Source organism: Vulpes lagopus, chromosome 19, assembly GCF_018345385.1.
Source record: "Vulpes lagopus strain Blue_001 chromosome 19, ASM1834538v1, whole genome shotgun sequence".
Lineage (NCBI taxonomy): Eukaryota > Metazoa > Chordata > Mammalia > Carnivora > Canidae > Vulpes > Vulpes lagopus.
In genome coordinates, this window is record NC_054842.1 from 9,129,373 (window position 1) to 9,156,308 (window position 26,936).

At 54.0% G+C, this 26,936-nt stretch overlaps 2 protein-coding genes across 6 annotated transcripts in view; one reads left to right on the top strand and one right to left on the bottom strand.

Moving 5' to 3' along the window:
• The window catches only part of TTC21A (tetratricopeptide repeat domain 21A), a 32,330-nt gene extending 27,997 nt beyond the window's left edge, over positions 1-4,333 (top strand). Inside the window, exons 21-29 of the mRNA XM_041733778.1 lie at positions 361-471; positions 1,189-1,270; positions 2,147-2,297; positions 2,521-2,682; positions 2,802-2,982; positions 3,065-3,286; positions 3,706-3,826; positions 3,945-4,012; positions 4,141-4,333. Coding sequence (XP_041589712.1) covers positions 361-471; positions 1,189-1,270; positions 2,147-2,297; positions 2,521-2,682; positions 2,802-2,982; positions 3,065-3,286; positions 3,706-3,826; positions 3,945-4,012; positions 4,141-4,218 — 1,176 coding nt within the window. The 3' untranslated portion in view covers positions 4,219-4,333. The remainder of the gene's footprint in view (positions 1-360; positions 472-1,188; positions 1,271-2,146; positions 2,298-2,520; positions 2,683-2,801; positions 2,983-3,064; positions 3,287-3,705; positions 3,827-3,944; positions 4,013-4,140) is intronic.
• Positions 4,334-7,506: 3,173 nt separating this feature from the next.
• CSRNP1 (cysteine and serine rich nuclear protein 1) lies at positions 7,507-20,572 on the bottom strand. Of its 5 annotated transcripts, none has more exons than XM_041734506.1 (5): positions 20,461-20,572; positions 12,959-13,212; positions 10,604-10,863; positions 9,777-10,091; positions 7,507-9,691 (listed from the first exon to the last, which is right to left on the bottom strand). In XM_041734506.1, exons 2-5 carry the CDS (start codon positions 13,203-13,205, stop codon positions 8,711-8,713), a joined length of 1,803 nt encoding a protein of 600 aa, XP_041590440.1. In that variant the 5' UTR covers positions 13,206-13,212; positions 20,461-20,572; the 3' UTR covers positions 7,507-8,710. The 5 variants fall into 5 exon arrangements, with proteins under 5 accessions (XP_041590440.1, XP_041590441.1, XP_041590442.1 ...); XM_041734507.1 differs by having other exon boundaries at positions 20,362-20,491; XM_041734508.1 differs by having other exon boundaries at positions 20,400-20,483.
• Positions 20,573-26,936: the final 6,364 nt, after the last annotated feature.

The following is a 26,936-nucleotide window of genomic DNA, read 5'->3' on the forward strand; positions in this document are numbered from 1 at the left end:
AGGGGGACAGATGAGCACATTTGTGGTTCCAGTTCTCCATGCTCCATGCCCACATGTGGGCCTGCCCACTGTGGGAACTCAGAATATAGGTACCTGCCCCAGAGTCTGGGGCTCAGAAGTTGGCCCAGAGGAAGTTAGGTCAGAGCCAAACCGAAGGGTAAGTGCGAGTGACCCAGACCCCAAGCTTCAGAGGTTAGTTAGTAAAACACATGGTATGATTGTAATATTGGTGGGGGAAAGGGGCTGGCTAGAGACATATTCTGAAGGCAGAACTAATAGAAATAGATTATGAAAGAGTGAGACAGCAATCTGAGTTTTCCCACCATGTTCACTCTTTGATTATATCTGGTCTTGTCTCAGGTGGTGCTGGAGCTGGCGAAGCTCTACATGCTCCAGGGGCACCTGGACTTGTGTGAGCAGCACTGTGCCATCATCCTGCAGACTGAGGAGAACCACGAGTCTGCCTCAGTGGTATGGGGCCACAGAACCTTCTCCCTGCCTTCCCCAGGTCCCCAGGATCACAGAGGCGCTGCTTTCCCACCCCCTAACTCAGATGCCTGGCTGACCCACCCCCAGGGCAGGGGCTGCCGGGTGGAGGGGACTGAGCACTGGGCCTGCTGCCCTCCACATGGGAGGGGTGGGCTGGCAGCAGGGGGCAACATCCCAGCCTCCTGAGCCAACCCAAGGAGAGGCTATGAGGTTGATTCACTCCAGAGGAAACCACACCCACACTTGGTGAAGGCAAGGGTGGAACAGGTTCCTGGGTTTAAAGAAGTGTGTGGCAAAAACCCTCTCCTGTCTGGCTTCTCTCCTCCATAACACCCAGACAAATGCCAGGGCCACTCCACAGAAGAGGGGGGGGCGGCCCTCATTCTGCCTCCACTGCCTGTGGCTGGCAGTTCTCAAACATGGGTGGAGAGGCTGCCTCTGATGGCTGTCAAAGGGTCCCACTGGGGTCTACCCCTGGGCTTATCTTCTCGCTTCTGTCCTCACCCCAGCCCTGCCCCAACCCCAGGCAGGTTCTACCCTCTGGGCTCCTCCTGTGGCTGTTTCTCCCAGTGCCCAGAGAGGCTACCCTGGAAGTCCTTTCCTACTTTTCCCTACTTATCTGCATCCTCACCCCCCCTCCCCACCATGCCCATGTGAACTGCTGTCCGGAACTCTGGAGCACTGTGTGTTTTCTGATAGATGATGGCTGAACTGATGTTTAGAAAACAGAAATACGAAGCTGCCGTCAATCTCTACCAGCAAGTCCTGGAGAAAGCGCCAGGTAACTGCCTGCATGAAGACTGCCCACTGAGATGGCCTGCTTCAGTACCCCGCCCTGCAAGGGCTGCTCTCCCCAAGGATGGGCCCCCTCCCCTCCTTCCTGACTGGGCAGAGGAAGCCCCTTCCTCTCTGATTGTTCCCGGAGAGGCAGGAAACTGATAAAGCCCCGATGGAACATGCTGGCCCTTCCCAAGTCTGAGGGGCCAGTTCCTGGTCTCAGGCCGGGCAGCGCTTGGCACTGAACCCAGGAGAGCCTGTCTGTCCCCACATCACAGCCCCTGGACTGGGCGTGGCCTGCTTCTGAGGTCACATCACCCGGAGGTGGCTGGAAATTCTCCCTGATAGGGAGCTATATTCCCCCTCACTGCAGTATCAAACTACCCCTACTACCTGCTGGGGGCAGGGGCCACACCCAAGGCTCAGTAGAGCCCCTGCAGGCCCCCAGCCAGCTCTGCAGAGGCCCACCGACTGCACGTGTCAGGAGTGCAGTTCCTGGAGTCAGACTCCACCTAACTCTTGCCCTTCTACTTACCAGCTGTGTAACCTTTGGCAGATCACTTCTTTGTGTCTTAGTTTCCTCATCTGTGAAATGGGAAAAACAAGCACCTTGTTATGTAGTTAATATCTAGGTCAAAGCGCTTCATGCTAGGTTACTCTGTGAGTGTTAGCTGCTATTATTACTGATTTTCAGTATGATTATTGTTATCCTCTCAACTCTGGAGACCAGTGGAGACATTGAAGCTACTGGGATGTCCCCTTTCAGTCCCAAAGCTCTGTGTCTGCTGGTTCCCTGGCTTCTCCCTGCCAGCCCACGGCACCCAACTGGACGTAGCTATAGGCTATTCACAGCCTGGAGATTTCTGCTCTCTTATTTTAGACAATTTTTTGATATTGAATAAACTAATTGATCTGCTGTGGAGAAGTGGCAGACTTGAAGATGCCCCTGCCTTCTTTGACTTGGCCAAGAGGATGTCCAGCCGCGTTCCTTTAGAGCCAGGCTTCAACTACTGCAGAGGCATCTACTGCTGGTGAGTCGGGGGGCAGGTGGGGGGTGTTGCGCAGTTCTGCAATGGCCCCGGGCTGGTGGGGGTGGGTGGGAGGGTGTGGTCCTTCTTAACAGAAACGCTGGGTTTCCACAGAAATTCAGCTCGCAGATCAGGGAGGCAGGGGAGCAGCCCTGCGGCGTGTCCCTGCTCTCCCAGGGCCTCAGTTTCCCTCCCTGGTGCTTGGTATGTCTCTGCTCCACTACAGGCACATAGGGCAACCCAACGACGCACTGAAGTTCCTAAACAAAGCGCGCAAGGACAGCACTTGGGGCCAGAGTGCCACCTACTACATGGTGCAGATCTGTCTGAACCCGGACAACCAGGTCGTGGGCGGAGAGGTTTTTGAGAACCCGGTGGCTGAGAGCAAGTAGGCCCCGGCGGGTGTCGGGGGTGGGAGGGCGGGGCAGGGGCAGCACCCAGGGAAAGGGGGGCAGGCCGCGGCGGCTGCCCGTCCCTTCCGACCGACGCCCGCAGCTCCACCCACAGGAGGGACTCGGAGCAGCACGGGGTGCGCACGGCCGAGAAGCTGCTGCGGGAGTCCTACCCGCACTCGGCCGCGGGCCAGACCCAGCTGCGGCTGCTGCAGAGCCTCTGCCTGCTGGCCACCCGGGAGAAGGCCAACGTGGAGGCGGCGCTGCACACCTTCGTCCAGATGGCGCAGACCGAGGTGCGCGCGGCGGGCGGGCGGGCCGGGGGGCGAGGCGGGGCCGGGGCACGCGCCCACGCCCGCTTCCCCGCTTCCCGCGCAGGACAGCGTCTCCGCCCTGCTGGCCGTGGCGCAGGCCTACGTGCTGCTGAATCAGGTCCCCAAGGCGCGCGTGCAGCTGAAGCGTCTGGCCAAGGCCCCGTGGGCGCTGGCCAACGCCGAGGACCTGGAGAAGGGCTGGCTCCTGCTGGCTGACATTTACTGCCAGGGCGGCAAATTCGACCTGGCTTCGGAGCTGCTGCGGAGCTGCCTGCAATACAACAAGGCAGGGGCCCCACCGCGGCCGTGGGGGAGGCGGGGATGTCAGGGCAGAGGAAATGCGGGTTGGAACCCAATGAGAAGAGGCGGGACAGAAGGGGGCCCAGACAAGCTGGGGCCCAGTGGAAATGGGGGGGGGGACAAGGCAAGAGGAGGCGCACAGGGTCCGGCCGACTTGAGAGGGGAATATGAGATGGGAGAGAGAGATAGGAAGGGTTCAAGAAATCAAGGAGCCTGGGGGTCAGACCTGGAAAGGGGTCATGCAGGGGGTCAGGGTAGCCGGGAGGGGGTGCACGGTTGACCCCTCGCAAAGGTGGGAGATGCTGCTGGATTCCTTGAGAGGTTTGGGTTAATGCGGTTCATCACCCTCCTTTGCCCCCCACGGGTTCTCCCCTGTGCTGGGACCGGGTGTGACTTTCCCTGCAGTCCTGCTACAAGGCCTATGAGTACATGGGCTTCATCATGGAGAAGGAGCAGTCCTACAAAGACGCAGCCACCAACTACGAACTGGCCTGGAAGTACAGTCATCATGCCAACCCCGCTATTGGTAAGGCAACCGGCCAAGGTGCACATGGGAGAGGAGGGTGCTGGGCACGAGGACCAGCACCCTGGCTCTTGGGCCATTAGGGTACCACTGTCTGTGTGCCCTGTGCTCCCCTTGACAGGCTTCAAGCTCGCTTTCAACTACTTGAAGGACAAGAGATTTGTGGAGGCCATTGAAGTCTGCCACAATGTAAGCCATTGTAAGGCACTGTGAGACACTGGGGGGTGGGGGGTGGACCTTGGTGCAGTGGCCTGGTCCTGGTACTGAGACAGGCACCCCTGGCCTGATGCTGCACACACTTCCTTTCTCCATTCCAGGTCCTCAGAGAGCATCCTAACTACCCCAAAATCAGAGAAGAAATTTTGGAAAAGGCCCGAGGGTCTCTGAGGCCATAGCTGTGGTCAGTGGGAGTCAGGGCAGGTGGAAGCCATCAACCTACGCAGGTTTCATGGAAGGGTCAGGAAGTGGGTCAGTGGAAAAGAGATTCAAAAAATGACATATTCTTACCCATTTCTGTAATGTGTGTGGTTTATTTGAATCGCGCCTCATCTCGTCTAAGGGGCATCCCAAAGCTTTGTTTTTAAGGCACAAGAAGCAATTTGCTCTGAGAAAGAAGTTAGCAATTGGCCTTGCCTATGCTGGGCTCAGAGCACCTTCTTTTGGGCTGCATTTTTATTCCAAGCTCTTCAAGGGAGCAGAGGGGAACTAAGAGGTGGCCCTTAAAAATTTCCTACAGCTATTTTAATATTGTTATGTCAGTTTATAAATGCCTCCCCTCTCTCTTTTTTTTTTTTAAAGATTTTATTTATTCAGAGACAGAGACACAGGCAGAGGGAGAAGCAGGCTCTATACAGGAAGCCCGCCCGGGTCTCCAGGATCACACCCCAGGCTGCATTAAATCGCTATGCCACCGGGGCTGCCCTCCCTCCCCTCTCCTATCTGGTCTCTAGACTCCCAGAGCTCAAGAAGCAGCTGCTCCTCCCTCCCTACTCCCTGCCCACACCATCCTGCTGGGCTGTGGCACAGAGAGGAGGACCAGCTCAAAAGGTCCTCACTGAGGCTCTGGGTGAGGGAGACCACCATCCTGCAGGTTGTGAGGGCCATTGGCTCACTGTCCATACATTTTGTTGCCTCCCCAAGTCCTCAGCTGGCCTCTGCTGGTCCTCACTGGTTTGGGACACAATCAATTACCCATGCCTGGTACAGGAAAATACGGCCCAAGAAAAAATAGTTCCATCTTCAGATTTCATAAAAGACACTGACAAATTTATCCTCCAGAAGCCCTTTCAGCACCTTGGGGGATGAAAGCAGTAGTCCCTAATTAGATGAATTATGTCACTTGTAACTGGGAAGAGGGTGACGAAGGCCACTCTTGCTGCAGCTCCCAACACCTGTCTCCTTGTTTTTCACGATGGCAATAATGGGCCAGTCTGGCCTTAGAGAAAGGAACTCAGGAGTATAAATTTCCCAAGACCTTCTGCTCTTCGGGCTGTGTCCCCCTCTGTAGCAGGAAATTAGACTCGATCTGCATGTTCCCAAACCATGATACAAATCCCGGTTGATGATAGAGAGCAAATATTTTAAAGTTTAATAACTAGGTGTTTAAATATCATCTTTAAATAAAAGTAACTAGCATGATGACCTCATGAATTCATGAGTGCTGTTACTCAGAATGGTTCTAATTTTTAAGCATATTGATAAAATTGATATAAAGCGAAATACTATGAGTGGAATGCAGCTATGGCAAAATTTTCAAGAGACGTGGTCCAGTGACTAGTTTGGAAACTGAACAGGTAGAGGATGCTTTTAGAACAGACAGAATTGGGGCACCTGGAGGCTCAGTGGTTGTCTGCCTTCGGCTCCAGGTGTGATCCCAGGGTCCTGGGATTGAGTCCCACATCAGGCTCCCTGCAGGAGCCTGCTTCTCCCTCTGCCTCATAAATAAATAAAACCAAAAAAAAAAAAAAATTGTCCTTAGTGATAGCTGAGCCTTGTTTTTATAATATCCTGTTGATCATATGCATGGCCTCTTGGTCTGAGTCAATAATCTGGAATGCTTTCTCCGGGTGACTACCACCGAAAGGTGGTAGTATGGGAAACCAGTCCCTTTACTAGCATCTGCTTTACAATCTGGTTTCTTGGGGCGGGTTGTTGGGAGACAGGTTTGTCTGTATGGAGAATGATGCTGTAAAGGATTGTACATTAATCACATTTTTATTGGTGTAAAACTTAAATTGTCTTCATTTATCTAAAAAGAAAAAAAAAAAGCCAGGAAGTGATACTGTTGCCTTAGAAGGGAAGCCAGCAGGTTCGGTCCAGCCACAGGCTGTCCATGGGTTAGGAGCCAATGGGGGCTTCCAGCCAGGGAACTGGAGCCTCCAGGGGCTGCTGCCCAGAATCCCAGGCTAATCAAAGCAGGGCCTCAGAGCCCTTGGAGAGACCCAGAGTTTGAATCATGCTTGCTGAAGCAATCTCTGCAAGAGGCTTCCCAGGGACCAGCAAGAGGGGAGACAGGACAACTGAATGTACCAGGACACTCCACCCTGAGAAGCCTAAGGCTGTCCCTGGCTAAGCTGGTTACAGGAACAGGCTGCCCACCATAGGTCAGGCTCCACGCTATGGGTCCTCTCATGGCCAGGTGGCCATGTCCATGCATGTCCAGAGGCAAGAGACAGACACCCAAAGAGTGTCAGAACTGATAAAGAATAAAATGTAGAAGTAGAGGCAGAAATATGAAAACAAAACGAAGTTACAAACATGCACGCGAGGCTTACACACCCCAGGCACTCGTATGTGCGAACTAAACGAGCTTATGAGGCGAGCAGCATTATTATTTGCACAGTACTGAGGACATAAAGACACAGTAGTAGTAGACAGGAAGTGATTTGCCTAAGTCACCTCTGCTGGTAGTAGAAGAGCTGGGATTTGAACCTGGCACTCTGAGTCCATACTCTTACCCAGTAAGCCACTGAGATGAAATAAGGGGAGCCCAGCACAGAGCAAAAGGCCCAGCATTAGAGTGAGAAAGAGACTCAAATCTGGTCTTGTTTGGTCCTCACTTCCAGCACTTAGAAATCATTATTCCTAAGGGAGAAAGGACCTTGCTCCTCAGGCCCTGGCTGGGACTCCCCAGGGCAGGGTGTGGCTTGCTCCTCTGGCCTGCGGGCCACAAGGCTGCCAGGGACAGGTCGGACGGGTCTGGCTGGCCCAGATGGAGGAGGTCCTACAGCTCTGGTCCCCAGGGCCCTCAGCTGCTCAGCCCCACACAAGGCCTCCACCAGCCACATCCTGGTGCCTGCCCCTGACTGGGGGGACCCTGCCCTCAGGGTCAGGCCCCACCCAGCTCAGTGTCACCAAGTCAGGAATAGCCTAAGCAGATAGCCCTGTCTCCGTGGAGACTGCCCTGCTGCTCCCCACCATCCTAGGTGACCACTGGAGACAGGGGTTCCGGGAGAGGGAAACCGGCTCCACCTGGGGTGCCAACCTCCCAGCTGGCTTCCTGTCTCCAATGTGACCAGGCTGCATGGAAGGAGGCCCACTGTGCTGTGCCCCCCACTCCTACCCCAACATAGCCTCAATGTCCACACTGCCCCACAGGGCCTATCCCCCCTCCCTCCTTGCTACCTCCTGAAGGTGTACCCCCCACCCCGATCTCCCAACTCCTCAAAGTGCAGGCCGCACTGTTAAAAATAGAGCCTCTTTATTGGTACCTGTAAGCTCACATACAAGGTGTTCCCACAAGCACACAGGCTGGCAAGGCCTCCTGGGCAAGAAGGTAGGCCCAGAGCCTGGGCTTCTTGGCACAGACATAGAGAAAAATGAATAAATTATAGTTCTAACACTCAAGGACGATACAGAAATAAGGATGCAAAACTCAACCCCAGCAAATGAAGGGCATAGGAGCTGCAAAGGGGCTACCCCTCACCCCAGCCAACTGACCTTAGAGCATGGGCAGGTGGCCCAGGCAGGCAGGCAGTGCCCAAAAAGCCCTGAGATAGTAGTCAGGGGCATGCTGCGGGCCCCGAGGTTAGCCCCTTGCCCTCTCTGGGCCTCCTGCTTCCCTTCTACATTACTGGCCCAGGTAAAGGTTGTGGCCTTCAGGGAGGAAGATGAGGAGGCAGAGGACAGGAAGCAGAGGGGGCTGTGTGGGGCAGAAGCAGGTTTTGGTCACGGTTGGGCAGTCTGGCCCAGCCCCCTACCGCGATGCTGTCCTCAGCCACCCACCAAGAGCCAGGCATCTGCCCCACGAGACATAGGGCCCAGGTTCACACCTGCTTTATACCAAAGCCCAGGCAGGGCAGGGTTGTGGGACTACAAGGCAAAAGGGCCTTACAGGGGTCTGTGCCCCACCCTGACCCCAGCACAGCCCCCCATCCAGAGGGGAGAAGCCTGTGCCATCTAGTCTCCAAATAAATTATGGAAATAAATTATATAGTCTTCACAGTCCAGAAAATATAGCCACCTGGGTGGGTCTGGGGCTCAGGGTAGCAGGAGAAGCCATTAGAAGTGGCTGATCTCAGCCTTGTATTGTTCGGGCTAAGGAACGTCACACAAGACCAAAAAGGGGCCTGCAAAGCTCCAGAGGAGCCCTGTTTCCTCCTGTTCCTGGCACACACCGTGGAAGTGGAAGTAGAGACTGTATGGGCTTTGGGGGGTGGGGGTGGGGGGCCGAGTGGCTGAAAAGGAAAGCCCCCTCCCCGCCCTCTCTTCAGCACAGAAAGTTACAAAAATAAATAAATCAATCCAGAGTGTTGCACAAAAATCAGGAGTGCCCACATGGATGAGCCAGCCAAAGGGAAACCCTTAACATACAGACCTCAGGGAGTCCCCATTATTACTACAAGGCAGCTCTTGGGGCTCTCGGGACCACGGGAGGTACCCTTGTCCTCACACAGGCACTGGCCCCACCAGAGGCGCGGGGGCAGTATCCTCAAACAGCTGGCTGTCCACGAAGGGAGTCAGGGCCTCGGCAGCTGCGTCAGGCAGGCCCATGATGGACTCCAGGAAGCAAGCGCCAGCGTCCCCTGGTGGAGAAAAGGCAGGCAAGGGGAAGCAGGGTGCCTCGAGGTTTTCCAGGCTGTCAGACACCTTCCGGGAGGTGTAGTGAGGCCCCAGACTATAGTCCGGCAGGGCCTGGAGCAGCTCGAAGGAGTCACAGGAAGACAAGCTGAGGTCCACAGAGTCGCTCTGGCCAGCGTCCGAGCTGGGCAGCACCGAGGTGCCAGGGAGGCTGCCTTCTCCCAACCCCACAAGGCCCCCGTTTAGGAAGAAGCTGGCATCCAGGTTGGCATTTTCATCCAGGATGCCCGACGTGAGGCTAGAGCTGGAATAGCTGTGGGTCCAGCCTGCCAGGCCACCAGGGTCACCAGTACCAAAGATATCAGCGGGGTGGAAGCAACTGAGGTTGTCGAGGCCCCCCACCCCCCCTTCCTCTTCCTCCTCCTCCTCTCCTCCTAGGTCAGAGTCACTGAGACTCAGGACCCGGGCCAGGCTGTCATCATCCACGTCAGGCTGGAAGCCAGGGCCAGGCAGGCCTGTGTGCGTGGTGCTGCTGGGGGCCTCACTTATACCCGAAGCTGTGGACGAGTCGGTCATGTCGCTGCTACAGCTGTTCTCGCCCAGCTCACTGCTCACAGGGGGCTTGGCCAGAGGAAAAGCAGGAGCCAGGGCCTGCTCAGCGGGGCTGGCTGGGCTGCCCGGGGCAGGAGCCTCCAGCTCCCCCAGGCTCTCAGCCCCCTGCTCCAGCTGCAGGCGGGTGAGTGTGTGCAGGAAGTGAGTCTGCACCCGGGCCTGATTGAATTCCACGCGGCCCTTGGGGTTCTCGCAGCCCTCCCTGCAGCAGCCGCAAGGGAACGCAGTGTGGTCCATCTGCAGAGAGAGAGCAGAGTGAGAACAGGGATCCCACGGAGCCTGGAGGAGCCCTGGAGTTCCAGCTCCCCTTCCCGGCCCACACCTGGCACTTGATGCCTGCCAGACTGCAGCTGCAGGTCTCAGGGTCACAGACCCGATCACAGCGACAGCCGCAGTCCTCCCGGGACTGGCGCAGGGCCTGCAGCTCCCGCCTCTCCTCGCGATCGATCCTCCGCACACCAGCAGCCCGCAGCAGAGCCCGTCGCCGCCGGGCCGGGTAGGGCTGTAGGAAGGTCATCTCCTCCAATCGGCCACCTGCCACGGCCACAGCCAGGTCCTCTTCTACAGAGGCATCATCAATGGCGTCCACTGTGAGTGGCAGGCTGGCCTCTGTCTCGGGTACCCCAGACTCCGCGAACTGTGTGCATGGGAGAGAGGAGGGACGTGAGGGTCTTGGCCCCCACAACCATTAGTCACTTGACAAATGCTCCCCGCATGCTTACTCTGGGCTGGGCACCACGGATACCACGTGAACCCTCAGGCCAGGAACACCGCCCTCAGGGCATCTGTAAAGATATCTCCTGTTCCTGCCATTCCCTGGTTTGTGCACAACCCCCCCCCCCCCCCACAGCCCGCCCAACACACTGACCCCTGATGTCCCATCAATTCCACATCCCCCTGCAGTGTGGTCAGACAACATCAGGCACCACGCCCCCAGCCCCCACAGCAAACGCAGGCCCTTCCACATCCCACTCTATCTGCAGATAATCCAGGCAACAGGCCCTGATGGAGCAATACTGGCTCCAGGGGCCTCTTTCCCTAAATGCGTAGATAGTGAGCTAACTGGCCCCCACCCCAAAGCTCCGCCCCTCCAGGCTAGGCCTTCAGAAGCCGGCCCAAGGCACAGGCTCTGCAGAGGGGTCTCCCTACCTTCCACCGTAGAGCCTCCAACTTCTCCTCCTTCAAGCGTAGGCGCAGCTTCTCACGCCGTGCCCGGGCTTGCTCCTGTGTAAATTCAGCCAAGGAGAAGCGGCGGCAGGCAGTGTGGCGGGGGGCCATACCCAGAGTGCAGCCACCTCGGCTGGGCACGCTGGTGAAGCCTTGGCACCGGGGAAAGTAGAAGACAGTGATGCCATCGAAGGCTACGCGGCCTGGACGCTTCCGGGGAGCCCTCTTCAGGATGGACAGGGCTGGAAGGCAGGGAGGGAAGGGGCAGGGCATTAGTTCTCCATGAGGGACTGCATAACCTCCAGGAAGATGACGCTCAATTGCCTCTCCTCACACTTCCCGCTCTGACCTCCCACCACGGAAAAAGAAATGGATCTGAATTTAAGAGCTAGCCTGGCTGAGATTAGAGCCAGAATGGTAAATTTGAATGCCATTCCTAGGTCAACACAGGCTTACCATTGTTTACCTATCCAAATGACAGCATCTGTGGGATTAAACATCTTTCCCATCTTTACTGGCCATTTATAGGTTCCTTATGCAGTTTTCTATAGTTTTCTTTTATTGATTTGTAGGAGCTCTTTATATATGATATTAAAGGCACTGATCATCTAATATTTTATCTTTGAGATATTTTAGTCTTTTATTTTTGTTCGAGGCATTTTACCAAATAACTTCTAAGGCCATGAAATTTAAAATATATTGATTTTTTCCTTTATAGCTTCTTGCACTTTGTGACAGGCTTAGAAGGCTGTTATTTGGAACTGCCTTTCTAAGTTATGAACTGCATACTGATTAGTAAGCTATGCATTTGGTATATATATTTTTAAAGATTTTATTTATTCATGAGAGACAGAGAGAGATAGGCAGAGACACAGGCAGAGGGAGAAGCAGGCTCCAAAGCAGGGAGCCTGATGTGGGACTTGATCCAGATCCGGGGACTCCAGGATCACGCCCTGGGCTAAAGGCAGGTGCTAAACCGTTGAGCCACCCAGGGATCCCCACATTTGGTATATTCTATATAAATAATGGTATACTATTACTTTTTATTGGGTTGAACCGTAAGTAGTTACCATAAAACAAATGAATATTGGCAATTGCATATATTTCAATTTAATATTTTGCCTGTCCTGATCCAATACATAGAATTCTTATTCTCACTGCAAACTGAACTGGGTAGCACTTACTAAGCAATGTTAACTATTAGTGGTGACAGCATCTTTATCTTGTTCCTTAGTTGGATGGCTTCCAATATTTCCTCATCAATTAAAATGCCAACTTTGGGGTTGAGATACATATTTTTCATCACTTAGGATAGAATTTACTTATCTCTATTTTACCAAGGGTCTTATCTAGAAGGAACATTATATTTTATCAAATGTTGTGCTTGAGTGTCTGTCTTCAGCTCAGGTCGTGATCCCGGGGTCCTGGGATCGAGTCCTACATCAGGTTCCCCACAGGGAGCCTGCTTCTCCCTCTGCCAATGTCTCTGCCTCTCAATCTGTGTCTCGCATGAATAAATAAAGAAAATCTTAAAAACAAAATTTTTCAGCATCTACAGTGGTTCTCATATTTTTCCTCCTCTGACATAGTCATTGGGTAGACTTTACGATTGGATTTTATAAATATTAAGCCATTCTCATTTTGCCAAGATAAACCCACAGTTTAGTCAACATACTGTCAGGTCCTGTGTGCTAAAAATCGTACTTTTTTTCTATGGATGATACACAGATATACTACATAAACAAGACACCACAGCCAGGGTATTAAAATGTCATGGCAGGGGTAATTAGGAAAAATATGTCTAACAAAGGCTCCATGGAGTTGGGGGCAGTGATAATGGAAAACAAAGTTGAAGAATACTGCTTTAGGGCTGTCTTGGTCATTTTGAAATCAGAGTGACGCCAGCTTGAAAAATAACTGGGGAAGAAACTTTTCCACTATGTTCAGGCAAAGCCAAACAGCATTTTGACAGGAGAGGGACTGGCTGGACAGGCCCCACAGTGCAGAAGTGTGGGGCGTGGGACTCCAGTGGTTCAATTGGCAGGACAAGGTGTGCAAGCTAGAGAAACGAAACTGGAACATAAGGGAGGAGCTGGAGCCAGAGGGCCCCAGGGCCACCCTGAGGAGCTAGGCAGGGAGTCCTGAGGTCAAAGGTGAATCTAGCTGGGCCCACGTGCCTCTGGACAGAGGGCATTCCCGAGTGACCCCTGTGTTACAGGAAGTGGCCAAGGTGGGGACACGACCTCCAGAGGCCAGAATAGCTTCGTCAGGGGCCTCCCAATTTCATCTTCAGGAAGGAAGAAGGGGTGTGGTGGCTCCCAGGGGAGGGGGACTCACGCGTGAAACTTCGGAAGCCACAGAAGTCACGGGCAGGCAAGGGCAAGTGATCCCAGGGGCCCTCCTCATCCGAGTCCCAGGCCAGGGAGACTGAAGAGCTGGGAGAGCAGGAGCAAGATCGGCGGCCCGGGGAAGACAAAGAGGAGGAGGAGGAGCAGAGCGAGGAGGAGTCCTCATCCAGCTGGTCAAACTTCCTCTTCAGTGGCCCAGTCATGGTGGTGCCGGGGGCACTCTGGGGTCTGGGCATTGGCAGCCTGGAATGGAAAGGAGAAAGCTCTGAGCGGCAGGCCTGAGGGCAGGCGGTGGGTGCTTGGCCGCGGTCAACTCCCCCCTGGCCCTCCCAGGAGTCCTGGGCCCCCTCGGCTCTCTGTGTGCAGGGGGCACAGCTCCAGGAGGCTTCTTGCCACCGGCAGAGCACTGAGGCCCAGACCCTCATCCTGGCGCTTGCCGACTCCCACCACCTCTGCGCAAGAGCCTTCCCAGGACACCACCAGGAACCTTCCCCACCACCTCCCACGGCCCACCTCCACACGCGCATACACCAGACCAACAGATGGACTGACAGACCTCGGCCTGGCCTCGCTCATTCCCCGACAGGAATCCTGGGGGCTGACTCACTGGCTGGGTGATTCACACGGCTTGCATCTGTGTGCCTTTGTGTGTGTGAGGCCGTCTGCCACAGCCTGCACAGCCATGTACGGAGGCTCTGCTTCCTCCTCCTCCTCCTCCACCACCAACCCGCAGCACACCCACAGACACACCAGCCTGCGCGCGCACGCACGCGCGCACACACACACACAGTCTGTCTGTCTCTCTCTCTCTCTCTCTCCCCTCCTGTCTCTCTGGGGCCAGGTTGACCAGGGTACTCTGGGAAACAGGCTGGCTTTGACACTGGCCCTGATTCCCAGACACAGGACTTTCCGGAGCCCCTCCTCTCCTGTGACAGAGCCACTCAGACTTTCCCTCAGAAACTCCCGCCCCACAGAAGTCCCCTGCCTCCAGGCCTGGCTGGGCTTCATGTTTCTCTGACAACTCCTGTTTGATCTTAAAAATTCTACATCTCCAATATCTAACCCTGTTTGTTTGAATTAACTTCCTATGGAAATTATTTTTCTCCCCCTTGAAAAACAAACAAAAAACCAACAACTCTTAGTGAAACTGATCGGTCAAGAGGATGTCCTGCTATCTCCTGTCACAGAGCTTACTGTGCCTCCCTTTTGGGGGGCTGAAAGCCTCCTACAACCCGGATGGCCTCGGCCAGGAGGAGTGGACTTTGCATTGCACCCTAGCTTGCCCCCGCCCCCCCCCGCCGCCGGGCCTCAACTATCCCTGGGAATCCCCAAAGGATAAAGGATGCAGTTCTAAGGGCTGAGCTACCTTGTCTCTCGGTGTCCAGCAGGGCCCAGGCCCAGTCCCCAGGAGGTCACCAGGAGGAAGGGGAAACGGTGCGGAGGCCCCAGGGCTGGGAAGCCCCTCCCCCACTGTCATCACAGGAAACGAGAACAGGAAAAACCAACCAAAAGGCTGCAGAACTCCCCTACTCAGGTGTCCCTTCTAAACACCCCTTCCCCCCTTGCCAAGCCTACTAGCAAGTCTCTAGATCCCAGACCTAAAGGGTGTGCGGTCAGCGGACTTACTGGATAAAAGTCTCCAGAAGCACAAAGCACGGCCTCTTCCCAGACAAGAGAGAAGCAAGAGAAACTCCCCTCCTTGCTAACCTTCACACTGGGGCCTGGAAGAGAATGCACAGGTGCTTCCGGGGGCTTCTCAGCGGGTAGTTTCTCAGGCTTGGCACCCGCACCCCCCACAAACCACAAACAAAAACAACCCAGCTCCCAGCTGACCTGCAGGCTCTCCCAGGAGAGGGGGGAACTCATGCCCCAGAGCCAAGCACACACATACACACACATGCAGACCCACAGAGACACACAGTAACATCCGTGGGCAAACCACACCCACTTACTCTGCTCCTACCAACCCCGCAGGGAGACCTCATCCTTTCCCAACTCCAGATGCTGTCTACAGGGTGGCGGATGCAGAATCACAAGCCCAAACCCCAATCCCCACTTTTTATCTCTGCCTGGCCGTCCCTTAGAAACATAAAATTCCAGAGGCCCCAAATCGAACCCCTTGTCTCTGTTCCCCACCAACCCCCCCCCCCCACCGTGCCATCTGTTCCTCTTCCTGTGTTCCCTATCTTAGTAACGGCACTGCCACCCACCCAGTTACTCAAGCCAGAAACCTGCAGCCATTGTCAATCCCCTCCCTCTCCCTCCAGCCACATCCAGGCCCCCCAGTCCTGCAAGTACATGCCAGCCCACTTAATGCACACAAGGCTAGGCACAGACACAGTGGGCACTGGGGAGGCCATCAGCACACTGTGAAGAACCTTGGTTCCAGAACCAGACTGCCTGCCTTTGCATTGCACCCTAGCTTGGCTATGGCTGGACTGTTTGAGCCTGGTCAAGGTCCTTATTAAGCTCCCTGTGTCTCTGATTCTAGGTCTTAGAACTTCATAGGGTTGGGGGTGTGTACGTAAATCAATACATGTCAAGTTCTTAGCGCAGTGCTAAGTGCTGAGTGAACATGTCATTCTACGCTGGGAGCTCTTCTGAAGGAGCTTCCGGATACAACAACATGTGAATCTCAATGATGTCCCGTGGAATGAAAGAAGCCAGACACAAGAATATATAAGTGAATGAAGTTCAAGGAAAGGCAAACCCATTCAGGGATGACACAAGTCAGAATTGGCGGGCGGAGGGGGGGCGGGTGTTGATATACACTGTGGACAATGATGGTGAGAGGTGGGGGGCACTCGGGTCGGGTGGGTTTCTTGAAAAGCTCTCTGGTGATCTGGCTGGTGGTTTCATGAATGTCTAAAACTGAAAATTCATCTAACTGCACACCTAAGATTCACATGCTTTATGTATTTTATATATGTCTCCTTCAGTTTTCACTCTATTATCCTTATGTCTCTGTCCCCACCACTACTGTCCACACTCCCTGCTTCTGCTCCTGCCATCCCCCTGCAGTCACAGTGATCTTCCTAAACCACATCTCTGCCTGCCACCCCCGTGCTTAGGAAAGCCGGCCCTTAGGATCCAGCCTAGAATTCCACGAGAGGCTGAAGCAGGCCTGGCTGCTGCCTCCCCATTCTCCCCTCACTATATTCCAGCTGAACTTGCAGTTCCCCTAATTGCTATGACCTGCCGGCCTCCTGGCCTTTGCACAAGCTGGAACCCAGCCTACTCTCCCTTAATAGTCACTTCCAAGAGGGCCTCCCTGAAACCCCCGCTCCTCACTCCTGACTCCATGCCTCTCTGGGCTCCCAGGGATTCCCCTACCGGGGCCCTTCTCTCAAGGTCTTGCTGTGGCCTCACTGCCTGGCCAACTCAGTACCCATGCCTAGAACAGAATCTGGCACAGGGAAGGCACCTCAATACCAGCAGAGGTGGACCTCTGGGGGTGACTGCTCAGTGTGATCTCCTGATCCTGTCAATTAAAGCCTCCACCAGAGGGTTTAAGCCACAGGAGGGGCGACTCTGAGAGTAGAAGCCCAGACTGCAGGCAGGTGCCAACACAGGCATCTCAGGAGGCTCCCTGTTCCCCAGAAGTAAACAAATAGATACCAAGGAAGAAGATTTAAGCCAGACACCCTGGCTCTGCCTCGGGCATGTCTACAGAACGGAAACTGAAGGTGAAGTCATTATATGCTCCAAGGCTGCAGACAGGAAAACAGGGACCCCAAGAAAGCGACAGCCATGCTACAGATTCTAGTGATGAACCCCTAGCAGGGTCTGCAGACCTAGGATGTAATGAGGACCCAATCTCTTCGCCAACACCCCTCTGGGGTAGAGGGAGAAGGAGCAGCCCTTGGATCTGGCGCTTCCCTGTACCACCTGGGAATCCAGAGGCCGACAGAGGCAGAGGCAGAAGATGAGAAAAAGACTCAGCCAGAGACAAGGACAGGCCAAGTCAGAAGAAGGAATGAAAGATAGTGAAAGAGTCCAAGAAAAGTGTCAGACAGTGAGTCAGAGGAGGGGGGAGGGGCCCTGAACAGCTACCCAGGAATAAGGATCCCAACCGTGGCTCTGCTCCCAGGGCCATCACCGGCCCTCTCCTAGGGTCCTGAAGGAAAAGCAATTCCCAGGAGCTGGCTCAGACAGAAATACCACACCCCCCGAGAAGCCCCAGAGACAGGCCCCAGCCCGAATCAAAGAGAGCCAGGCTTCTTCCGGGATCTGCCTGGGGTGGGGGTGGGGGTGGGGGTGGGTGTCTGAGAATCAGGCCACCCTCCTGTCATTGCACAGAGGAGCTGACAGCTTAGGATGAGGGGGTGACACTTCCCCACTCTTCTACCCACAACTATCTACACACAGGCCACGCTGTGAATCCTGGGAAGGCCATCTCACCCTGGGCACCAGGAAAATGGACCATCTTTGGGGGTCAGGGGCCTATCTCAAGGCCTCTGGGAAGTCACCTCTTCCAGTAGCTCAGCAACCCCAATGCCCCAGCACCCCCACCTGGGCTGATACTGGGGAGAGGGCACCTTCAGCTGCCTGCAGTCTCCTCGGGGGATCTGAAGAATGTGTCCTTTAACCTCAGAGCCCCAGGCCTTGGTCAGGCCAGGTTCCCCCAACACCTGGAGTCATGTGGCCCCAGACCCTCAGGAACTACTTCCTGGGAGGAAAGGACACCTCTGAGTACCCCTGGCCCCCACTGGGATTGACTAGCAAAACAACCTGGGGAGCACAAAGAGGGCAGACAGGAAGCCTTAGTACACCCCATCCCCCCATCCCTCTGAAAGTGATCCCAGGGGAGGGCAGTTCCTCAGCCTTGGCCTCCAGGGCCTGGCACTGGGTAGGTGCCAAATGTTTGCTGGCTACAGGAGGCCAACTGCTCCTGCAGAAGGGAAATTGCACCTGACAGCCACTGCTTCCTCCACCTAAGCAAGGCCCTCCCTCTTCATTCTCATTCATTCATTCATCCATTCATTTATTCATTCAACAAAGACGGAGCTCCTGTGACATGCCAAGCACTGTCAGGCGCTTGGGCACACAGGGAGCAAGACCCACACTAGGACCGCACTCTTGCAGCTTTTGAATTTAACGGCAAGGAGCGTGCATGCTCCTTGGTGAGTGCTGGGATGGTGGTCAGGGGGAGGGGCAGGAGGGGGAAGGCTGAGGGTAAAAGCGGTCTCCAGGAGGGAGGGAGGTGGGAAGAGTTCAGAGGGGCACAGCGAGCGAGGGAGAGCCAGCAAGGGGAGGGGGAGGGGCATCCTGGGGCAGGGTCGGGAGCCGGGGCGGCGGAGCAGGCTTTAGCTGAGGCCGCTGGAAGCCACCGACGGGTTTAAGTGGGGAGTGACAACACCAGATTTGCATTTTAAAAAGATGGCTCAGGCTCGGGCCTAGGGGGGTGTGACTAGGTGGCCCCGAGCCGGGGCTAGGTGAGGACGAGGGAATAGACTCGGCGACCTCGGACGTGGAGACGGAGAAGGCGGGGTGGCGAGGGTCCGGGGGTGAGCGGAGGCGGCGGGCACCGGGACCGTGAGGCCTCGGAGCCGAGGTGGGGCGGGCCGGGCCGGCGGAGTGGCTGCGCGTGCGGCTGTGCGGGGCGCGGAGGGACCAAGCGTGTGACGGCGGCTGCGGGGGCGTCGAGGGCGCGGGCCGTGGAGGGCCCGCGGGGGGAGGCCGCGCACCGCGAGGAGGGGCCGGGCGGGCCGGCAGCGCGTGGGAGGGCGCCTACGTGTGCCCGCGGGCGTCCGGCGGGGCCGCGCCCGTGACTCACGGCGGCGGCCTCTGCGCGCGACGGCGACCGACTCACAGGTGAGCGCTCGGCGCGGCCCCTCCGCCCGCCGCCCGCCGCCCGCCGCCGGGGCCCGTGACTCACGAGCCTCGCTCCGGCTCGCGCGCCCCTCGGCTCCCCGCCGGCCCCGCCGGCCCCGCCGGCCCGCAGCGGGGCGGGGGGCGGGGCGCCCGGGGAGGAAGGCGACGAGTGTCACCTGCTCCGGCCCAGCGAGGAACTTCTGAAAAGTTCTCGGCAACTGGGTCAGAGGGAAACTCCAGGGGCCGCGCGCACCCCGACACCCGCGCCCGCCTCGGCGCCGCCACCGCGCCCGGCCCGGCCTCCCGGGGTCCCGGCGGCGGCGCGGGGGAGGGAGCGGAAAACCTGCCCCCCGCCCCCCGCCCCCCTCCCCGGACGCCGGCCCGGCGCGGGCCTCCCCGCCCCGGCGCCGGCCCCGGGCGGCGGGGGGCAGCCGGCAGGGCGCGGGGGCGCAGCCCGCCCCGCCCCGCCCCCGCGGGCGCCCCCTCCCCTCCCCTCCCCTCCCCTCCAGGCCCGTCGCCCCGGCGCGCTCACCTGCGATCCGGGCGCTCGGCGGGCACCGACGCCCCCGCGTCCCGGCCGGGGACGCCCCGCGCCGCGACCCCGTGCGCGCTCGGCCGGCAGCCGTCGGCCCCGCAGCCCCGGCTCTGCGCGTCCGGCAGCGGCGGCGGCGGCGGGAGACTGGCTGCGCCGGCCCCGCCCGCCGCTCCGCCCTCCTCGTCAGTGGAAAACTCCGGGGCTCGCCGCGCTGACGCACGCCCGGCCTCCCGCCAGGCCGCCCGGCAGCCCCGCCCCGGAGGCGCCGCCTCCGCCGCCGCCAGCCCGGCCCGGCCCGGCCCGGCCCGGCGCGGCGGCGGCGCGGAGCGGGGCCTGGCTGCGGACTCTGACCCCCGCGGGCGCCGGCGCCGCCCCGCCCCGCCCCGCCCCCCGCCCCGGCTCCGGCGGTGGCCGACGCTCCCGGCCGGCAGAGCGGGGTCGCGAAGATCCCCACCTCGCCCCACCGCCCCCATTCGCAGATGGGTAGCCTGAGGCCCCGGGCGGCGCGGCGTCCGGAAGCCCACCCGGCGACGGGGGCAGGGCCGCGGCCGTCTCCAGGCTTTCCCCCCCCGCCCCCGCCCGAGCCAGCTGCTATCATCCAATCTAAACGTCCTTCCTCTGCGCCCTCCTTACCCCCCCCCCCCATCTGCCAGAAAAGTAAACTATGGCTGGAGAGAAACCTGAGCAGGGAGGGGAGAGAGGTAGCGGGGAGGGGGTGGAGGTCATCAGGGGTCTGACCTTCACCTCTGCTACGGACCAGACACCCTGCAAAAGCCCTGAGCTGGGGATTCCTGGAAACAGTCTCCCCCAACCACCCCCACTCCATCCCTTCTTTAAAAAAAAAAAAAAAGGTTTCTTCCGAGCCAGACCCTGGCCACTTAAAATGGCCCACTGCCTTCTCTGCTCCCGCCAAGGCCTTTCCTGACTAGGGGCCAACTTTCCCTGCATTATTGCGCGGGGGAAAGTGTGTGCATGCTCCGGCAGCGAGCCCTGGCCTGGAGACCATCCCCTGCCCTTCTTCCCAACCTCAGACCAGACCTTACCCCCCTCGCGTCTCCCTTGAGCGTTTCTACCTTCACACCTTTGCTACACAGCGCTCCTCTCGCCCGGAATGCCTGTGTGCCTTCTAGAACGCTGCTTACCGGGATCTCACAGCCTGGAAGGTCTCAGCTTGCACTGCCTCCTCCAGGGAGCCTTCGTGGGAGCTTGACCCTCCCCCTCCCAGTCCTGCTCCCGCTGCATTCTGGGTTTTTCTCTGACTGTCCTAGATGAATGCTGTCACTGACTAGCCCAACCCTCAGGATTCCTTTCTACCTTCCTTCAGGTGGGGGGTGGGGGTGACCTCTCCTGCCTGGGTGGCTCTGGGGTGGAGATGTCGGTGAGGGCCTTTCTTGAGCCACAGGTGCTTGTGTAGAGTGGGCCAGAAGGGGTCGGCTTGCCCTTTACCTTTCCAGGGAAGAAAAATGGAAGGAAAGCAGGTCGGAAGAAGCTATCGCTCTTGTCCTTTGCGTTTGTATTGAGTGTGCGTGCCCTGGGGAACTGTAGAGGTAGGTGTCTGGACAGCTGAAGAAAAGCTTCCAGTGACTTCCCAGTGTCCTCAAGGCTCAACTCTGTGGGGCCTACAAAGCCCCAATAATCTGGCCCTTGCTCACCTTGGCAGCCTCACCCCTCTCTCTCTGTGCTCCCATCCCCCACTCCCCTGCTCCTCCATTTAAGTGTCTGTAATAGCTATACACGTCTTTTTATTTACGCACTGTACATGTAATATTGGTACAGCTGCACGTAGTTTGAATTTACATGTGAGGTATTCTGTTCTAAATCTCATTAAGTTTCTGCCAGCATTCTCTCTGCCCTCCCACCCACACCTCTTGATAACCACTCCAGTCCTGGTTGCTGGCCATCAGTTTTGGGGCTGTGGCCTCCTCATCCTGATTCAGACCTCCCAAGATGCTCATCTCCAGCCAGCACCTACATTGCACTCAGTTGTGTGGTTTACTTGTGCATTTCTTTGTGTTGTCTGGGGGTAATGGGAGGGCAGGGGCTGTGTCTGACTCTCTTCAGTGCTCAGTAAGAACCTGTTGAATACATTTGGTGTACCTGGTAAATGGGTACAGGGAGCTGAGCTGGGGCTCTAGGTGTGTGCAGGACTGGAAGTGGAAATGGAAGGCTCATCAGCACACAGTGGTACATTGAAGCCGCAGGTGTGGCTAAAACAGCCCAGAAGGAGTTTAAAGGCTCCAGAGCTGGGTTATCAGTCATTAGATGCGACTCAGCCCTTAAGGCTATGATGGCAGGTGGCCACCCACCCACCACCACCCCCTCAGACACTCAGCCCTGTCCTCCTCCTGGCTTCTGCTGGCTGCAGACCTTTTTGGTTCCAAGGAATCCTTTCTTTTCTTCTGCTGCTGCCTCCTTCCTGCCTCTAAATCCTCTGATCAGGTCCCCAGGAGAAAGGGGTTTCTATGACCTACAGTGGAGTGGAGTTCTAGTCCTCTCTCTCTCTCTCTCTCTCTGGACTTCAGTCTTCCAACTTGTAATATGGAGGCATTGGACCAGAGAACCCCACCAGCTTCAACATTCCTTGAGTTACTTTCTTTTTTTTTTTTTTTTAAATTTTATTTATTTTATGATAGGCACACAGTGAGAGAGAGAGAAGCAGAGACATAGGCAGAGGGAGAAGCAGGCTCCATGCACCGGGAGCCCGACGTGGGATTCGATCCCGGGTCTCCAGGATCGCGCCCCGGGCCAAAGGCAGGCGCCAAACCGCTGCGCCACCCAGGGATCCCCTTGAGTTACTTTCTAGAAGATGCTGCCTGCTGATCATCTGGGCAGAGCTGAGCTGAGCCCTGGAGTTAATGGGGAGTCTCAGGCTGCCCAGGTTTGCATCCTGCGGGGCAGTGTTTTGGAGAAACTGGACAAGACAGAGACCAGGGCAGGGAGTTGGCAAGGGCTGGAGTGGGGGCTTAGAGCAGGGAGACCAATGGGTCATAGGGTTTGAGGGGCAGGAAGGGAAGGAGAGAATAAGAAAATATAGGAGAAAAAAAATAATCAAATAAGTGATGTGTTTTCTCCAGTAAAGTGTCTCCCTGTCCTGGGATGGGCTCACCAGATGTTCCCCAGATGTTGTTGGTGATGGGAAACATCTCCCTCTGGGATCCCAACTAAGCTCTTCCTGTTCATGGGGAAATGAAGGGTCTGTTCCAAGGCAAGGAGGGTGGGGTCTGGAGCAACATCCATTTGTGACTGTGGCACATACATAGGCAGGAACACACCCACACATCCTCAGGGAATTTCTGAATACTTACAAGAGTGCAGAAAATTTCTCAAACATTCAGCATCCCTGGACCACCCATTTTAGGTAAATAAAACAATTATTACTAGTTTTAAATAAATATTTTTCAAACTTAAAAAGGAATGATCCCATCAGAAAAACTAAAATTAAAGAGGATAATGTCAAATGTGGGAAAACTGAGAATTAACCAAATCTATCATGCATTTTCCGTTGATGAATTGATGTAATCACTTTGGAATCACTTAGTAAGACTGAATATAGGTAAGCTCTATGATCATCTACTTCTATTTCTCAGTGCTTTCCCAAGAGGGAAACAAAGTGCTTGTGCCCACCAGAAGCCACTTACAAAAATTGTATAGCATCTTTATCCCTGATAACTTAGAATTGGAAACAACTCAGATGTCCAACAGATGAATGGAAACAAACTGATTTATCTTGCGGTGGAATGTTACATAACAATAAAAAAGAACAAATGCTTGCCCCATGCCACCACAGGGTGAATCTTTAAAACATTATATTGACTAAAAGAGGGCAAGCTCAAAAGAGCAGTAACTGTAATTCCATTTATTTATATGAAGTTTAAGCAGTGGAACTAAACCATGAGAGAGAGCATTACCTTTGGGGGTTTTGACGGGGAAAGGCATAAGAGAGCCTTCTGGGATGCTGGAGATGTTCTCTATATGGATCGGGGCAGTGGTTAGACAGATACACACATATGTAAAACTTCAAGTTCTACGCTTCAGATTTGTATACCTTGCTGTAAGTTTCACGTGGATAAAAGGAGGAGAGAGGGAGGGAGTGGCAATCAGGGAACAAGGATGCCGTTGTTCTCTGCCTTCCACCAGGAAGTCAGCCTGACCAGTGAGGGATACCTGGTGCTCACAGGTCATGTACAACTATTTAGATTCCTTAGATGGGTAAGAATTTTATTCCAGCCCTGATCCTTAGGTGCAGGGAGCCTCCTGTTATTTTGCACCTGCGAGTTTTACAGTTTTCGGTCTTGTGTTCAGGTCGTCAATCTGTTTAGAGTTAGTTTTTATATATGGTGTCAGGTCAGAGTCTAACTTCACCCTTTTGCATGTGAATATCCAGTTTTCTCAGCACCATATTTTGAAAGATGTTATTTTTCAACATCAAATCAAAGCAGCTGAGTCCACCAGAGAACTTCTACCTCACTCGTTGGGGATGCTCTCCAGTATGCTACCCCAATCCCACCAACTCCGAGGCTTGACTGAGGAATGGGGGGGCACCTCAGGGATGGCCTGGCTCTCTGATTTTCAGTCCATGTTGTCTGCTCGTAGCTAATGTGCTCCTCGCCAAAGCCTACGGATTCACAGAGAGTAGCTGCTATCTCAGAAACAGCTGAGTTGGGGTGGGGGTGGAAGGAGTCTTTAGCGAGGCTGGGAATGGGAATTAAGCTGCCCAAAGGTTCCTCTCTGAGCAGCCCTCTCCACCACCTCCTCCTCTCCCCAGTCCTGGGCTGGGGAGTCCTGCTCAACTCCACCTTGCCTCATCCTCCTCCTCTCAAAGGAACTCACCCCTTTAGGCCCCAATCCTGCCACCCACTCTAGCCCCCACAACAAACTAAAGGGATGGCTCTCAGACCAGCAGCCTCAGCATCACCCGAGAACTTGTTAGAAATGCAGATTCTTGGGTCTCCCCAGACCCACTAAGTTAGGAACTCTGGCAGTGGGGCCAAGCAACCTGTCTTTCACCAGCCTTCGAGTGGATTTGGATTCACAAAGGGGCTTGGGACCCACGGAGCTAAGGTCTTGGGAAGCAAAACCCAAGAAAGGGGACTGTCTTCAAGTACAAGTCTTGAACACTCTTGTTTGTCCAAACTGGAAGACTTTTGAATGGAGATCTGTGGATTAAAAATCTGAGCAGTGAGTTCTGGGTCAAAGGATTTTGACAGATATTGCCAAATTACCCTCCCCAAAAGTTGCCCCAATTTCATTCTCCAGGGTATCCCAATGAGCCTCTTTCCCAACACTCTCCTTGGTGCTGGATGTGATCAAACATACTAATCTCTGCCCTTCTGATACAAGAAACGGAGAAGATGCCTTAGTTTTTTCACTGGCATTTCTCTAGGTATGAGTAAAGTGGAGACTTTTACAAGCCACTTACATTTCTCTCTAAATTGCTGGTTTATATTCTTTACATATTTCATATAGGGTTAAATCTTTGAGGATTAAGGAGATGAGCCCTTCTCTCTGTCACTCATGATGCATTCATTCTGGCCTTGTTTTCTACCTTGGTTTATAGTATGTTTTACCATACAGAAGTTTTAAATTTTTACATAGTCAAATTTCTTAAGTATTTAGGGACCCTGGGTTTTATGTGCTCCATTCCCTATCAGAATGTTATAAATTCACCTATTCTTTTCTCCAGAGTTTTATGGTCTATTTTTAATATGTAAATCCTTTATCCATTTGGAATTTATTTTGACTTCAGGAATGGAATAGCATTCCCACTTTATTTTTTACCAAAATGATTAATTTTTCAGCCACTTTTTTCTTCTAATTTAAATGTCACCTTACTTAAACAGATAAAATATCTGGTTTTTATTCTGGTCCACTGGCTTCTCTATTTCATCACTGGGTACCAAATTGCTTTACAAATTATAATTTCATAATGTGTTCTGATATGTCTGGCCCCACCGTGTTACTCTTCTCTTGCAGGACATTACTGGCTCATATTTATTTGCCCTTTTGAGCTTCATGTCACTTTTTTGGATAAGTTCCCCACCTGACAAACAAACAAACAAACAAACAAAAATACAGTGAATATTTTAATTAAAATCACATTGACCAAAAAAAATCATATTGAATTAATAGATTAATGAAGCACTGACATTTTTACAATATTGTGTTCTTTCTATTCAAAAGCACAGGATAGAAGTTTCCCTAATTTTAGTATTATCTATGTAAAGACCCCTAGATGTCTTTAAAATATCTTATCTTTGTTATTGTAATTGCAATTTATTCCTATTATATTTTCTGATAAGTTGTATGTTTTTTTATGTAAAGGATGTTTTGCATATTAATCTTGGAAACTGCCATTACCCCGAATTCTCTTCTCGTCTCTAATAGTTGTGCAATTTTCAGTCATACATAATTTTGCTAGTCTGTTACAGTTTTGTTTGTTTTAATAAAGGATGGAGATGGGATATTTGTCAAATGTCTTCTCGGCATCTATTGAGATATAGTTCTCCTTTGATCTATTAATATGTTCTATTAGAGATTTTCTAATTTTTTTAAAATTTTATTTATTTATTCATGAGAGACACAGAGAGAGAGAGAGTGGCAGAGACACAGGCAGAGGGAGAAGCAGGCTCCATGCAGGGAGCCCGATGTGGAACTCCATCCCGGGACTCCAGGATTTGGGCTGAAAGCGACGCTGCCTGAGATTTTCTAATATTACTGAACCATTTGCTTTACTAGGATGAACTTACTTGGATATGATGGATGATTCTTTTGAGATATTGTTATTTGTATTTGCTGGTATTTTGAGGGTTTTTTTTGTTTGTTTGTTTGTTTGGGTTTTTTTTTTGGCCTCTCAAGTTCAATCACATTTAATTACTATTCAGATTCTCCACATTCCTTCTTACCATTTGTTTTCTTGATAAGTCATGAGCTGATAATGTCGATTAAACTGTCTTCTTGTGCTCGATCCAGTTTCTACCTGTATTATCTGTATATTGTTATTCTGAACTGTTATATCTTATTCTTGATTTTGAAGCATAGAGATTTTTAAAAAATATTTCACTTATTTATTCATGAGAGACACAGAGAGAGGCAGAGACACAGGCAGAGGGAGAAGCAGACTCCCTGCAGAGAGCCCAATGCAGGACTCTATCCCGGAACCCTGGGATCAGGACCTGAGCCAAAGGCAGATGTTCAACCACTGAGCCACCCAGGCATCCCTGAAGCTATTATAAAAGTGCATAGTGGTTTCTAAAAACTAGATTCTTTTTTTTTTAAATATTTTATCTTATTTATTCATAGAGACAGAGACACAGGCAGAGGGAGAAGCAGGCACCATACAGAGAGCCTGATGTGGGATTCCATCCCCGGTCTCCAGGATCACCCCCTGGGCTGCTGGCGGTGCTAAACCGCTGTGCCACCAGGGCTGCCCTAAAAACTAGATTTTTAATGTCAGTCCTGCTCTCTCTCCTGTTCAGCTTCCTTGTGTCTCATTTAACATTTTCATTTTCCATTTAACCCTGACTGATGGTATTTTCTTGTATAACTTGGTTTACATTATCTTCTTAAGTTTTCTAAGTTATTTTGGTAAAGATACATCTCTTCCATACAACATACAATA

What these genes read in the sequence shown, in the direction of transcription:
- CSRNP1 (XM_041734506.1), bottom strand. Translation starts at nt 13,205, where the DNA reads ATGCCCAGACCCCAGAGTGCCCCCGGCACCACCATGACTGGGCCACTG. An exon ending in TGGAGGCTCTACGGTGGAAG is followed by an intron (nt 10,092 to 10,603) that starts GTAGGGAGACCC and finishes CCATGCACACAG; the next exon opens with TTCGCGGAGTCTGGGGTACC. An exon ending in TGGCAGGCATCAAGTGCCAG is followed by an intron (nt 9,692 to 9,776) that starts GTGTGGGCCGGG and finishes CTCTCTCTGCAG; the next exon opens with ATGGACCACACTGCGTTCCC.